The sequence below is a fragment of the Gymnoscopelus microlampas genome (assembly GCF_963454915.1).
Source record: "Gymnoscopelus microlampas genome assembly, chromosome: 8".
Taxonomy (NCBI): domain Eukaryota; kingdom Metazoa; phylum Chordata; class Actinopteri; order Myctophiformes; family Myctophidae; genus Gymnoscopelus; species Gymnoscopelus microlampas.
In genome coordinates this window covers 49863989-49879033 of record NC_139945.1, presented here as the reverse complement: position 1 = coordinate 49879033, position 15045 = coordinate 49863989, and the positions used below count along the sequence as shown (strand labels likewise).

Below are 15045 nucleotides of genomic sequence, written 5' to 3'. Positions count from 1 at the left end.
CCGTTTTCAATGAAATCTTATCAAAGTTACACTGACCACAGCATTATTAATAATGCAATATCCTTCTCGTTGCTTTTCGCCCAAGAACCACATTTGGATCACGACCCACTGGTTGACAAACACTGCATGACATCTGGCGTTGCTGAGAGTCAACATGTCAGAAGAGTTGCTGATGAGTCATGCATGTAAAACAACAAGCACAGAGCTGTTCATCCATGTTTAGTCTGGCTTCCTGACCCCTCACCATCACAGCCTGTGAACTGCTTTGTCTTCAGGGGCCTAACTGAGTCACCGTGAAACTCAAACAAAACTGATTTTATGAGCAAGCAAGGGAGACAACATACAAACGACACTGGAGATTATGTTCATGCAAGTCAATTCAGGATGAGAAAATGTTAGGATTCAAAAACCAAGTCAAACTAAAAATCATATACTCATCAGATAATCATTTTTGTGTAAATAAAACTCATTCCCATTTGCTGCTGGCATCTACATACTGGCTTTTGAAAGGCCCCTATTTACCCTAATTGGTTAGGCTACCTTTAATTTGAGCTATGTCTCCAATTGTAATTGCCAACATGTTTTAAATGAAGTTACATAAAACACAACCCATTCTTTTAATAATACATTTTATTCCATTAAAGATTCTTTTTTTTTTTTTTACATTTTCTAATTATACACTGGAATGTTAAGATTCCCCCTTTGATTTTGTTAAAAATGCTCAATCTAGTCATTTTCAACCCCACTTCCATACAACCAATTACCAAATTGAAATTCGGGGAATACAAACAGAAGAATAACCAAAAACAAAACAAAAAATAAAGTATGAAAACAAACATGTCCTTTTAATAATGTCGATACACAGAGTTTTTGATGACTGAAGGAGCAGGGCTGTCAGAGTGGTAGACTGAAGAAGTGGAGCCTGTCGAGTGCTGCTCTGGGGTCAGTAGAATGTGTTTGTGTACTTGAGTGAGCTGGCTCCACTTCAATGGACTGTGTGTGTCTGAACTGTTTCCCTACCATAAGATATGAAGAGATTGGACTGCTGTTATCAGGGGTGGGTGGGTGTCTTGGGCCTGACTAATGCCCTATCTGAGGAATAGCACCATCATACCGACACATTTATGGGCTTATCACTCAAATCTAACATTCCTTTTGGTTAGGCAGATTGGGGGGGCGGTGTTGTTTCAGAGTTGCAGTTAACTATTGTGTCAGATCATAGCCAACTACGGAACTGAAATAAAAAATAAAAATAAAAATAAACGCCTGTTGCCTTTTTGGCCAGGCTATTTTAACAATGCCATGCAATACCCCCAAACATTCGAAGATACATTTACAGGAAGGAAATGACAGCTGCTCAAAATAATCACACTTCTTAATGGCAAAATTTCAATAATCTTACCTATTTAATAGCAGCAATACAAATGCTGAAGTAAACCACAAATTATGATATTCTGAACACAAAAGCCATATTTTGATAGTAGATCTCAGATATGGATATGCTAAGCTCCATTCAAGAAATGACAACCGTACTAAAAAACAAACAGAAAAAACAAAACGGTATTGACAAATATCTTCACGTCAATACCAATGGAACAGGTCTGCATCAGTCAGTCAAAGACAACTGCAGTTAGAAAAATGTAGGTGAGGATGAAACTTAACAGCTTTATGGAGGGCCCATTGCAATGTCGCCATAACGTTTTAAAAAAAGACATTAAGCTGCGGATGATGGGCCATTCCTAGGATACTAAAACAACAATTAGGCGGTCTCTGTGGGACAGTTGGTTTATCTACAAATGCTGCTTCGTAAATGGTAGACAAGCCAAGCCTGCAGGATGACCCACCCGTCCTTCCTATGTCAGCCCTGACCCCTGAACTCCACCCCTTACAGTCATCTCCCACTCAACCCCAGGTCCTGTTAATGGGTCTCTTCCGTGGATACAACAGCATCACGTTCATTTGTGTTTCTCTTTTTAATCATTTTTCGTTGTTATATTTTCCTTTTCAATTAACTCATATATATACAGTATATATATATGATCTTCTGTCATACAAACATATAAATACATGGCCGGTGCTCTGCTCCGCAACAGAGAGGAGAGCAGCTGATGTGTACAGTCTCTTGGTATACAGGGCGGGCAGGCAGGGATGGGGCTCAATCTGTCTCGGTGTTGTAGATTTGGATTTTGTCGTCGTTTTTCTTCTCTACCTTTTTTCCTTTACAGAATTTCGTATTTGTCGACAACGAAAGAGGTTTCTGAAGAGAATCTGACAGGAGCGTCTCCGTCTACATGGTTCACCTTGGCAACCTGGGGACAGACAGATTAGCAGGAGGTTTAACAGCCTTGAGGTGTTATGGTGCAAAAAAATCTAGAGGCCCTTTCAAGTAAGGAACTGCAGACTACTGTAATGCGACTGTATGTCTGTCTGTGACTAGAGTATGTACTGTTTGTCACTCTCTTGAATGACTTCATACAATATATCATCAAATAACATCAATATATCATCAAATCACAACACAAGACCATGACAGTTCATACATTACATCTAACTCAATAGCTGACATATGGTGCAATTTGGTGGTCAAAGGTCAATGTCGAGATGGTCAATTCAATTATTGATCCACATTTTGTCGTGTATAACTTCTGAACAGGTATTTATCATCATGAAAGGACAACACTGGTTGCATTTGACAGCTTTTCTTAAGCCATTTCATTTCACTGATTATGTAAAATATACAAAGTCTCAGTATGGCATTACACGGCTCAAATATGCACACCAATAGGTGTACCTTCACGTTGCTTTTATACAATGTGACATGGGTAAACAATAACCAAGTCTGCTACGTAAGCAAAAGAAGCAATGACTGAAAATCAGTTGTTTCCCCAACAGGGACACTTTGTAAACACTCAAAACTCACCTGGATGTCGCAGTAGTTGCGCTTGGACACAAAGGACACGTTGACAGGGAAGAAGTCGTTGGGCTGGCCGGCGATGCTGAACTCCAGGCTGCCACTCTTGTTGTTGGCATCGATGACAGGAAGGCACCACTCCAGAATGTTCCGCCTGCTGTCGTGTTTGTAGTCACCGTCCAGGTCACCGATCACCGGCGCGCCCACTCCAGATCTGGATTCAATTGAAAATGTATATCATCCCTCAGGAAACTGATATGTAGCGGTTGCCAAAACATTGCGCGCACAGTTCGAAAATCTAAGGTTATTACAAAATACTTTTCATACATGTGAAAGTTGCATTCAGCAGTTAGATGGTAAAGTATCTATAATAGTTTCCTGAAGAAGACTTTGTTTTATTTCCAAATAAAAAAGTTATTGCATCGTGGCTACGAGCAGTGCAACCTCCTCTCTTTTAAACAGTTATATATCTCCCTTGGTCAGCACCTCCTTACTACTGGTGTGCGCTCCTGTTCAAGTGGTTGCCAAAGTATCTATAACAAAAAATATCACACAAAATAAATTAGAAGCTAAGTGCCCAGCACATAAGACTGCAAATATTGTGTCCTTGACAGAAAAAAAGAGCAGGAACATACAGCAGGCAGGTTAGCACACATAGCAGCACACAACAACAACACACACTGGGCTCACAGTGGATCTTTGTTCAAGATTTAAGGAATATATTTTATTTACTCTTCATGAGAAAGAAACGGCGCCATCTAGCTGCTGAATGCAACTTCCACATGTACGGAAACAATCATCTAGCTCTGCTCCCACCAACTTGACCTAACGTGATTGACCTCTTTCTAATACACCAAACACATACAGTACCTGTCAGTGCGATTATACAGGGAGTTGTGAACATTACAGTTAACATACATCATAATGCAATAAACTAAATACGTGTCATATACGTAAATGACAGTGACTTTTCTCTAGAGATGTCTCAATACCACTTTTTCATTTCCATACCAGTCCAACCTAGAGTCAACGGCAACATGATACTCTTTCCTCTTTAACAACTCATAATCTGTTAATAAGCTGTTTTCAGTCCTACTGCCACACTGTATATATTGCCTTCTGCCATTTTGCTTTCCTCCACCTCAAACTTAAAAGCCCTCCACATACAGTAGCTGATATGATGAATGTAGGCATCTGTCACAGTGTCTACTGTTAAGATTTGACACATGCTGCTACTTCCCTTTACAGCAAGTTGCTCAAAGCATGGCTACAATTATGTAGACTTGATGTTTCAGGCCAGTGTTGTCAATGGACTGTAATGATTAGAACATTCTTGGGCCAATATCGGACCAATACCAAGTATCGTTAACAGCACATCCCTACTGTCACCATAACCTACAGCAAACATTTTTATTGCTACACCAAATGGTGTAACCATCTTGTATATTCAGGGAGGCAGTTCATGTATTTGCAACAATTCAGTTGATAGAAAGGTACCTACCCTGCAACAAAGATGTTTTTACATTTTTATTTTGGTGGTGACTGCAAATAAACACAAAGGAGTACTCACGGTACTGGGATGCTGATGACCACATCGTTGAGTTCAAGGCTCTCTTCCTGCAGCTCATATTCAATGTTGACGTCACACCCAGTGCCACTCTCTGAAGGCCAGCAATTTACTGACAAACAAAACCACAATGACATTGTTAACACAGTCCCCTCCCACCGCTGCTGACTGTCTACTGTGCTGTGTTAAATTGTGGTCCTTTGAAATCATTCCAACACAACATTAGCTTCATTTCAAAATGAATTACATTTGTAATGAATTTCTGCTTTTATGTATAGTCTATTTTCGGAATACTAGACCAGGAATACTAGACCAGGAATACTAGACCGGGCATACTCAGGCGCCATGCAATTCAGGAATACATGCTCACCTGGAACAGGAATCGGCTATGCCATGGTCTGAAAATCTGGGACTACCATTATGCACAAAGCTAATTTCTGACCTTAAATATAACATTATCTAATTCAAGTATTTTAAAGTTTATTTCCAGCACCTGGATGACTCATGGGTTTGAGGACAGTTGATCACAGGTCAGAGTTTAAAGATGGGACTTACTGGTTAGAGGTATGAGTGCCTCATCTGTGGTCTGCAGCCTCCACTTCAGTACACCTACATCATTGTTGAGGGGGAAGGACTTCTCAGGGTTCTTCAGACCAATCACTGACTCAGCTGTGAACAGCTTCTTGTCCACGTTGGGATGTGTCTGGTTAAAAGTAACACACACACACACACACACACACACATGAGCCCAGACAGCTGGCACACTTAACTTAAGGTGGTCATTTACTGGCAATGGATGTGAACGGCCGCTAAAGCATTTTTCTCCTAGCAAGGAACAGTCAAGCACTGTTGAAAATGCTCAATTGAAACGTCGTCTCAGAATTGCTTTGAACCAGGTTATGGCAGTGCCAGCTACCGCTAACATTTCAACAACAGAAACTTCATTGTTCACATGTGTAAATGTCCCTTCTGCTTCCTCATGGACCATTTAATAGACTGGATTAAAAATAAAATCTGTCACACAAAAAAAAACACGAAACTAGGCCTTGAAGCAGTTTGAAATAAAACAACGGCAATGCGCGCACGGGCACATACAGTAGCTCTACTCCAGTTCATAGAATCATCCAACAAGTTACCTGGAGTTGCAATCCCTTGTTGTCGTTGTTGTTGAGGATGAGACGGATGCGTCCGTTCTTATCCTCTGTGACACGGAGTGTGACCATACCCAGCACCTCCATGTTCTGTAAGCCTCCGTCACGGCCGCACGTCAAAGAAATCTTCTCCTCCACACGAAGGTGCACACTGATGGGACACACATCAATCAAGATAACAATAAGCAAAGTCAGAAATATAATGCTGCAAATATGCAAACCAAAATCTCAAAACAACTCTTAAAGTAAGGTGCTTGATGAAAGATCATCATTATTAGCGGATTCTTAAAGTCGCTGTCCACCCCATGATGATTCATATAGTTTTCAGGTGCGTTTGCTCATGGATCTTCTCAGGTTGAAGTTCTACAGCCCCAATACATTAATCTGTCGAGTATTCAATTAATCTATACACTTAAAGCGGCACTGTGTAACTTTTTTAATGAATAAAATGTAATTTTGTCTAATCTGTATGGTAGAGTATGTTAAAACAATATAACTGAAAGTTGTCATATTTTGTCTTCCTGCTCTTCTATTGCGACATTTAGATCGTGTCAAAGGTCATGTCCCACCTAGACACACACATCCGACATGAATTTTGACCATTACATTTATCCCCTGAGCAAGCAGGCAGGCTCCATCAGCTCAAATGGTAAGAATTTCAGTAAGACAGTTACACAGTGTAGCTTTAATTTAGACCATTACATTACTGTAAAATAAGGTAATAAACTACAAAACGATGGCAAATGTTCACCACAAGTTACCTGAACCCAAATAAAATATAAAAAAGGAGACAAGCATTAACAATTTGTTAAGTTGTAAACAGCACTTACTAGAAATGTTTACCGGTGGATACATCACTAAACCCATTATTTGATTATTAAAACATTTGTCTAAATTGATTAATCATTAGATAAGACGAGCATTTCTTTACCTCTCTACATTGACTGGTGGCGGCAGCACTTTGGTTGTGTCTGTGCCTCTCTTCCCCGCAGAAGGCATAATGGTTTCACCCTCTGACTTGAGCTTGTCCACAAAATTGTCCACCTCTTTCCCCCTGGCACCCAGCTTCAGAGCCTTACTGGTCCCACTGGGTCTGAGAACAAGTAAAAACAGCACATTACCTCATCTTGTTATCTTCTAATTCCACACACACTCCAAAAGAAGCTAAAGAATGTCTGCTCCATGTCTAAGAAGTGTTAAATGGTTCTTTTTGCTGAATACACGTCTGAAGCGTCTGAAAGTGACCTTTCTGCATTTGCTTACAATTTATAATACCTTACAAAAGACTTAAGAATAAAACGATCGGGGGATCGATCATACTGAAGTTAAAATAATACGCCTATTTGTTGTTATACCTTTCAAGCCGGGAAAAAAAAACTTGAATTTAGAAGGTGTTTTTAAAAATCGGCTTCAGATCTAAATGGGTTAAGTCGTTTCACCCCCAATTTTACGTTAAAAACAAATCAAACCGATACTCATCTCAGTAGAGGCAAGAGGTTTGGAGCACACTGTCAAAAGTAATAATACTCGTGTTTCATGTCATTCAACGCTCCTCAGAAGCGGTCGTGTCCTCACCTGGCTGGAGCGGGAGCCATCTTAGGTTTCTCAGGCTCCACGATAGTGTCTGTGATGATGGACCCTGAGGACACGCTGGTCACACCACCACTGCCAAAACCGAACCCTGGCGTCTTCTTCCCAGAGCGCTCGGCATCTCTCCTGGCCTGCTGGAGCTCCTTGGCCTTTCTCCTCATCTCTGCCTTGGCCTCCCGCTCCTGGGTCTGGAGGTCAAAAACACAATGTTACAAATCCACTTGTACACTTTGCTTAAAATTGTTGCGTTGGCTGACCCTCTTTTTAATTAAATGATGTGTGGATCAAAGGATACAATCCAGGTGAGCTCACCTCTCTGACGGCACGGAACACCTTCTCTTCATGGGAGTCCATCTCTGTGAAGGTGCGGATCTGTGCCAGGTTAACGTTCTCCCTGTAGCCCAGTGCCACAATCTCATCAAAGGCAAAGATCAGGTCAAAACAGTGCTCTGATATCTCACTCTCCTCCAGCACACGACAGTACTCTGGAATCTACAGGCAGGGGCAGATAAATAATTACTCACATTAATCAACACAGTTTACACAAATAACAAATTATGTAGCTTCAAAATAGTATGAAAATGTAACCATTCAGCATCAGCACATGCTTCAGATAAAGGCTAAAGATGACTACTTTGTATATTCATCAACAAGAGTGAGCCGTCATTAAATCCAACTGGAAATTGTTTCTAAAGAATGCAGATGAAAGGCAATGGGGTCAGCTAAATCAATAGGGTTGATTCTGTAGTGTGCCTATTACATTATGAGATATCTGGTGTGCAAAACTGTCATTTTGGCCTGAAAGATGGCATAAGGTCATGGGGTTACTCAATTGGTTAGGGTTCACCCTTCAGAGAGCATGAATTCTAACCCTAACCCTTTTAGATTTCTTCTGTGTATACAGTATCCTCTATGACTAGAGGAAAGGCGATGGGGTCAGCACAATCATTAGTTTTCATGCTCCAGCGAGCATTAAGGTGCAAAGCAAATCCCCATCAATCCAGCCCCTAGTTTTCAATATGTTGTTTGGGACCGAAGTGGTGGACGGACAACATCGCCATCCTTTGAGCCCTGCCACTTGCAGGCAAAAAAACCTTAAAAGCCTTATAAATGAGTTATGTCCAAATTTCTTTTTTTCGGTACTGGATACTTCTGAAAGCTGTATATCTATATTTGTGGCACTAAGCAGCACCTTCTTATTGGAGCTGACAATTTAAAATGTGTCAAAGAACATACAGTTGCCAACTTGCCATTGCTATTTAAAAAATGTCTCCAGTTTGTCTATCCACTACATCAGGTACTAGAATAGTGATGTTTAAACATTGCATAGAATGTGATACACAATGCAGGTAAAATAATTGCCATTTAAATGTTTTTTCCAGCTTGTGACTGACTACATTAGGTACTAGAACAGTGATGTTGAATCGCTGCATAGAATGTGATGCACATAATGCACATAATGCAGGTAAAATAATTGGTCAGTGGTCACTCTTTGTCCCCCTGTCAAAGTCACTTAAACTCTGCAATAGATTGTATTTGTCCACCTGTCCAAAGTAGGGCTGTAGCCGCCTCAAACTTTAATTGGTCGAATCAGATACAGGATGTTAATGTGAATATTCGATGATTTGTTTTATATACATAAAGGTCTATAATAATAAGACTCGCTGAACAATTGTACATTTTCAAGTTTTTCAGTGCTGATTTAGACCACATTAACATGCAACTGAACAGAGTAATAAGAACATTTGAGAATTTCAAATAAATAAATTTGTTAAGAGAACTGCATGTGTGTTATTGTAATTGTTGACAATGCATTAAGATTGTGTAAAGTACAGTAGTTCACATTATAGTTGTCCACCAATCCAAATACCTCATGATTGTTGTTTTTTGTCCGGTCTTGAGGCTTTTTAGCCGCCAGCTGAAAGCGCGGCTCTGTATTCACTCTGACTCTGACCCGACAGATTTCCGACATGTATTCAACACTTTTTTTGCTATTGGCTGTCCTGGCTGTCCTTCACTACTTCACAGCCAATGGGGAGACACTACTTTAAAGCCAATGGACGGCCGTCCTAGCCAATGGACGGCCGTCGTTTACAGCACCCGCCTTGGTATGTTGTTAGCTGCTAGCATGGCCTGCTACTTGTATTGTGTAACTGCTGGTTCATAATGCAACCTGATAATAATGTCCAAAGCATGTCTGTGAACGTTTACATCCATTACTGTGTTGGCATTAGTTGGGATTAATGATTATTAGCCAAACCAACTTAATATGAGCCGTTAGCGTGTTGCTAAGCTAACGGACGTTTAGCGTTAGCATGCGGCTAACGTTAATGCTAACGTCGTCACCGTGACTGAACTAACAATGTAAACATCTCATCTACAAACTTTATGAACCTTACTGTGGTTAATGTTATCAGTGCTACCCAAGTAGTCCATTGAAAAGTATTATTTTGGTGTATTTTGTGTATTGTAACTTGGACACTGTAACTTAATGGTAGAGGGGGACGCGTTGTACGTTCAGAATGCCTCATGGGTAATGTAGTCATTTTCTGCTATTTCGGTTCTACTGTGATAGACTGTATTGGGGCAAAAAAAGCCTGCCGCTGGCGGCTATATTATGACTTGTCATATCTTGTTTTTTAAAGTAGCATGTGATGTGACATTAACAACACCATCATCATCATGTTATGAACGTGGAATGTGACATTGACACGGCTTTTTTAAATAGACGAGAGACTGGCATAACTGTGATCCAATGGTTCTGGCTACTGGCTACACATATCAAAGACCATCAGCACAAGCCGTTTTGGCAGTTGTTTTTCTAAGATTTTAACACAGATTTCTTGTTAGAAATGTAACTTTATCAGGGGTACAAATAGTGTGCAATAGTGAGTTTACTGTGTCCTTTTAGACGCAAAATAACGCACAATGTTCAATATAACTGCTAGAAGCTCAAGCTAGTGCCACTGTGCAGCTTCAGGCATTAGGAGAGGTTGCCACATCAGGGTTCTAGCTGAGACACTAGGAGAAAAATGAATGCAGCAGCACAGGCCTAAAACAGAGCTCTCCCCACTACCATATTGTACATACTGGCTGTGCCGAACAATAAATGAGTTTCTCAATGACATTCATCCCTGTGCAGGGATGCCTGTGTCTGTCCCTTTAAATCAAAATGAACACAATCTAAAAAGAGCATCAAGTTCCTTTCCTTCACCAAGTTAAAATAAAATAGTCCTTACCACGCGAGAGAATAGCCTGAGTGTCTCCAAGTCCTCCAGGATGTTGCTGTTCTTAGTGGTGAGGAGGACCATGTAGAGTTTCTCCAGTGGCTGGTACACATAGCGGACACTGTCGGTCTCCACGAAGGTGTGCTGCTTGCCGGTGTTCATGAGCTTCGGGAAAGCAGCGAGGAGACCCTCGATGCGCGTCCGGGTCATCTCCACAAACTGCCGGGACACGATGGCCTTGCCCGCCTTGGTGCACACCGCCGCTGCCAACAGCACCTGCAGGTTGTGGTGTTAATTTAATATACACATGTATGAGATTTTTTTAAATATTCAAGATTTTTCAAAAAGGTAAAAGAAATAGCAGACGTACACGCTTGCAGCACGGCTGTGAGCTTGTACATCTATTTTTGAGAAACACTGTTCTAAACCACTGTTCTAGATCCTACGAGTTTTCTGAAAAACTTATGTTGATGTTATATATATATATATATATATAAAATGACATAGATAGATGCTTCCCAGTTTTAATGGGTTAAGATATGGACTCACCTTCTATAATAAACTAGCACAAGTGAGCAGATTCTGTAACATAACAAATTTGGCTTGCATAGCCTAGCCCTAGTAGATCAACCATGCATGTTTTGTCCTGAAGCATAAAAATAAGTTGTCAATTACAAAACACACACTTCTACGCACATACAGTAAACCTGCAGTGCACATACATGCTGTAGATACTGTACTAGTACAATACTGTCACTGTTAAAATGGATGAAATTGCACGGAATGCAACATTAATAACCAGCTATCAAATGACACTGGCGGTGTGGCGGTACTTCGACTCAACAACAGTGAGCCAATCTATGAATTGCACATTTGTTGATATCATAGACAACACTCTTTAGCCACAAGCAACTCTAGATCCTATTTTTAATATCTGGAATCTAGTTGCAATACCAACCCTTGAAGCCCATACATCCAAACAGAAAAGTCCTATCTGATTGTATTAAACGACATTAAACTCACCAACATTGCAGCTGTAAGTAAAGCTTGAATTATCCTCTTAATATCTGCAAAGTTTTTGTTTCATGAAAATCCACCTTAAACATTATGAGCTACTTTCTGTCAAGAAATTCCGTGCAAGTGTTAGAAGAAAACGAGCGCTTCCAAATTCCAACACTTAAAAAAAGAATCACTTGCACGGAATTTATTGACTGAAAGCTCATAACGGTGGATTTTTATGGAACAATACAAAGAGGATAATCCAAGCTTTCCGTACAGCTGCAATGTTGGTGAGTTTAACGTCGTTTAATACAATCAGATAGGTCTTATCTGTTTGGATGTATGAGCTGTCAAGGCCGGGTTGATATTTTTGCAACACTAGATTCCAGACATTAAAAATACGATCTATGAGTTGCTTGCAGCTACACTGTAGTATCAGTGTTAATTTAACTGAGAGTGCACACGGGTCCATTTGGTTCCATGTCTACACTATCTGAGTTACAGACACACAAGGGTCAATTTGGTTCCTAAATATTAATTTGTCTGGGGAGCCCCTGGAACCCCGTCAAGGACCCCTGGGGATCCCCGGAACACCACTTTGAGAACCACTGTGACACAGACAACAACTCTTCAGACAACTGAAAGAAAGTGAATGTTTAGGGAAGTTCGCGTTAACCTCACACAGTTAGCAAGAACCAAGTAAAGTTGGTTCACGTCACCAATGTCTGCTGCACTCCCCATTATGCTGGGAACGTTTTGGACATGTCTACTGGTGTCCTCACATGACACCTAACTGACAACTCACCATTGTGGAGGCACACATAGCCCGACGTGCATGTTGTCAGAAAGACAAAGCTACCATTCGTCCTTTGTTATCTCTCGTTTCGTTGAGACACAGAGAGAGAGAGAGAGAGAGAGAGGCTAATTGCTAACCCAGCTAACCAGATTAGCCAATGTTATGATCATTGGCTAGGCCCGACAGAAAAGGAAGGCAAAAGGGTCACTTCTTCCTCTGTCTTTACACTCACCATTTTGTTGTGTCTCTCTGTGGGAAGAAGACGCTCTTCGCCTCCTTGCAGTTGTTGTTTTTTTTGTGAATTTCAATCACACCGAGGACGTCAAAGTGTGAATAACAAAACAGCTCTTCTCCTGTCTGACCGTTAGCTCGCGTTAGCTTCAATATGGCAGCAGGACGACACACAGAGCCACGTCTGCACCGGAAGTAGCACGGCGCCCCGCCCACAATGCTGTAACGCCCCATAGCCCGGTAGGACGGTCTGCTCTGTGATTGGACCAGTCACTCTCTCTAGACGAGTACTAGCCTCGTTCCTAGCCATGGTTCACAATGTATGACAGTCATGTTTCAGGGCTACCTCGTTCCCAGCCTCACTCATCTGGGGCCAGTTGCACCACCTCTCAGATTCAAGTTTAGCTTAGTTATAGCTTAAATGGCCATTTAACCCATTTTGCCGGGAAAGTAACTGTGTCATTTACGCGCTATGAGCTTGTAGATCTGCTATTTTTTTTTTCTTCACGATTTAAGAAAAATTAGCAGATCTACAAGCTCATAGCGCGGCACTCGGTGCTGCGCTATGAGCTTGTATATCTGCTATTTTTGAATAGCCAAAGAAAAATTTAAATTACAGAGATGCGTCCCCAGATTGACTGGATTAACTAGGCTAAATTTGAATTTAGTGTGAGGTGGTGCAACTGGCCCCTGGAGAGAAGAGGACTAGTACTACTAGGCCCAGTGGTGTAAAGTCACTATAAGTACATTTCCTCAATTACTGTACTTAAGCACAATTTTTGTAGCATTTTTTACTTTACTGGAGTATTTTCAATTATCAGTACTTTTACTTCTACTCCACTACATCTCAGAGGCAAATATTGTACTTTTACTCCACTACAATTATTTGAAAACTTTAGTTACTACTGTGTGCAGATATACATTATTATATTATAAAACATACATCAACCACTCCAGCCCTATTTTATACATAGGCTATTTGAAAATAGCCGATTTACAAGCTCACAACACGTCACATCACGACATGTTGTGAGCTTGTAGATCTGCTATTTTCAAACATTTTAGTACTTTTACTTTTGATACTTTAAGTGTGTTTTGATGCCAATACTTTTGTACTTTTACTCAAGTAACATTTTCTTCAACAAAGAAAGTAGTGATTGAACTCTCCGTGAAGGACAGAAACATGCAACATGTAATACAAAACTGTAAATCATAATAAAGGGGATTTTTTTAATAAAAAAAATAAATTAAAACATTTATAAAATAGATAAACGTAAAGAAACAAAAGCACGAAAATAAATAAATATAGATGTACACATATGGATATTCTGTACAGTCATCTGGCTGTAACCGTTACATAATTTTAATAATATGAGCTTATTATTGCCCATAATGTTGGTTTGTGTCTGTAATATTTACAGAATAATAAACAGAAAGAAAGCGTTGGAGTGAAGACCGTTCTATGATTGGCTGGTTGCCTGTCAGACTGACAACCGAGCAGCGAATCACAGCCTTACCATCCGGCCGGGCTATAGGACCTAGAGACGTCCACACTGAAAGCAATGACGTGGGCCCTGAACTGTTGGCATTGTTGCATAATGTTGTGAAAACAGTGGTGGTGGTAGAAGTACTTATACTTTTCCTCCTTAAAAGTATCAATCCAGCAATGTAGAAATACTCTGTTACAAGTGATAGTTCGGTTCGGTAGTTTCGGTTATTTACTTGAGTAAAAGTACAAAAGTATTGGCATCAAAATGTATACTTAAAGTACCAAAAGTAGAAAGTACTCTTATGCAGAATGTCCCATTTCACAAGTTTTCTAATTCATAAAAATATTTTGAAAATAACAGATCTACAAGCACACAACACATCCCAATGCCACATGTTGTGAGCTTGTAGATCGGCTATTTTCAAATAGCCAAAGTTTAAATAGGGCTGAAGGGGGTTTATGTATGGTTTGTAACAATAGTCTAAAACTATAAAATAACTAGGAACTGAAATATAATTGTCAAATAATTGTAATGGAGTACAAGTAAAATATACATGTACAAAAGTCAATTTACTCAAGTACAGTACACAGAGTATTTCCTTCTTTTTTTTTTACATTTTAATTAAAATGTTTTCAGTTTATAGCCTATACTACTTCACTACAGAGAAAAATGAACTTTTTACTCCACAAAAATTATTTGACAGCTTTAATTCAAAACACATACATTAACTGATAAATTATAATGCATTATCGAGCTGTGCAGCTCGATAAGGGACCATAAGGGACCATTAGATGGTGCACTAAGGAGATATCTATAAGGATATCCTGTATCATATTGCCTAGAGGGTGGGACGGCCAACCACGGACCTCGGACGTCACAAACATTCGGACTTGCAAGGCTCTTGCTCTGATCCGCCACCAAACTTGGCACAAGCACTGTTCAGGGGTCTGCCATGACAATAGTCACACCAGGGGCCACGTCAGGGATCCCCGGGGGCCACAGGCACATCGTTTCTCCAATCTGTACCAAAGTTGGCATAAACACTGTTCAGGGGTCTGCCATAAAAATAGTCACAGCAGGGGC

General features: G+C 40.4%; 1 protein-coding gene across 1 annotated transcript; it reads right to left on the bottom strand.

Moving 5' to 3' along the window:
- Nucleotides 1-608: 608 nt before the first annotated feature.
- On the bottom strand, nt 609-12637 carry arcn1b (archain 1b). The gene is made up of 10 exons (XM_084063807.1): nt 12474-12637; nt 10459-10722; nt 7532-7711; nt 7205-7407; nt 6561-6722; nt 5615-5780; nt 5034-5181; nt 4482-4590; nt 2921-3125; nt 609-2309 (listed from the first exon to the last, which is right to left on the bottom strand). Exons 1-10 carry the CDS (start codon nt 12474-12476, stop codon nt 2220-2222), a joined length of 1530 nt encoding a protein of 509 aa, XP_083919933.1. The 5' UTR covers nt 12477-12637; the 3' UTR covers nt 609-2219.
- Between the last annotated feature and the right edge of the window lie 2408 nt (nt 12638-15045).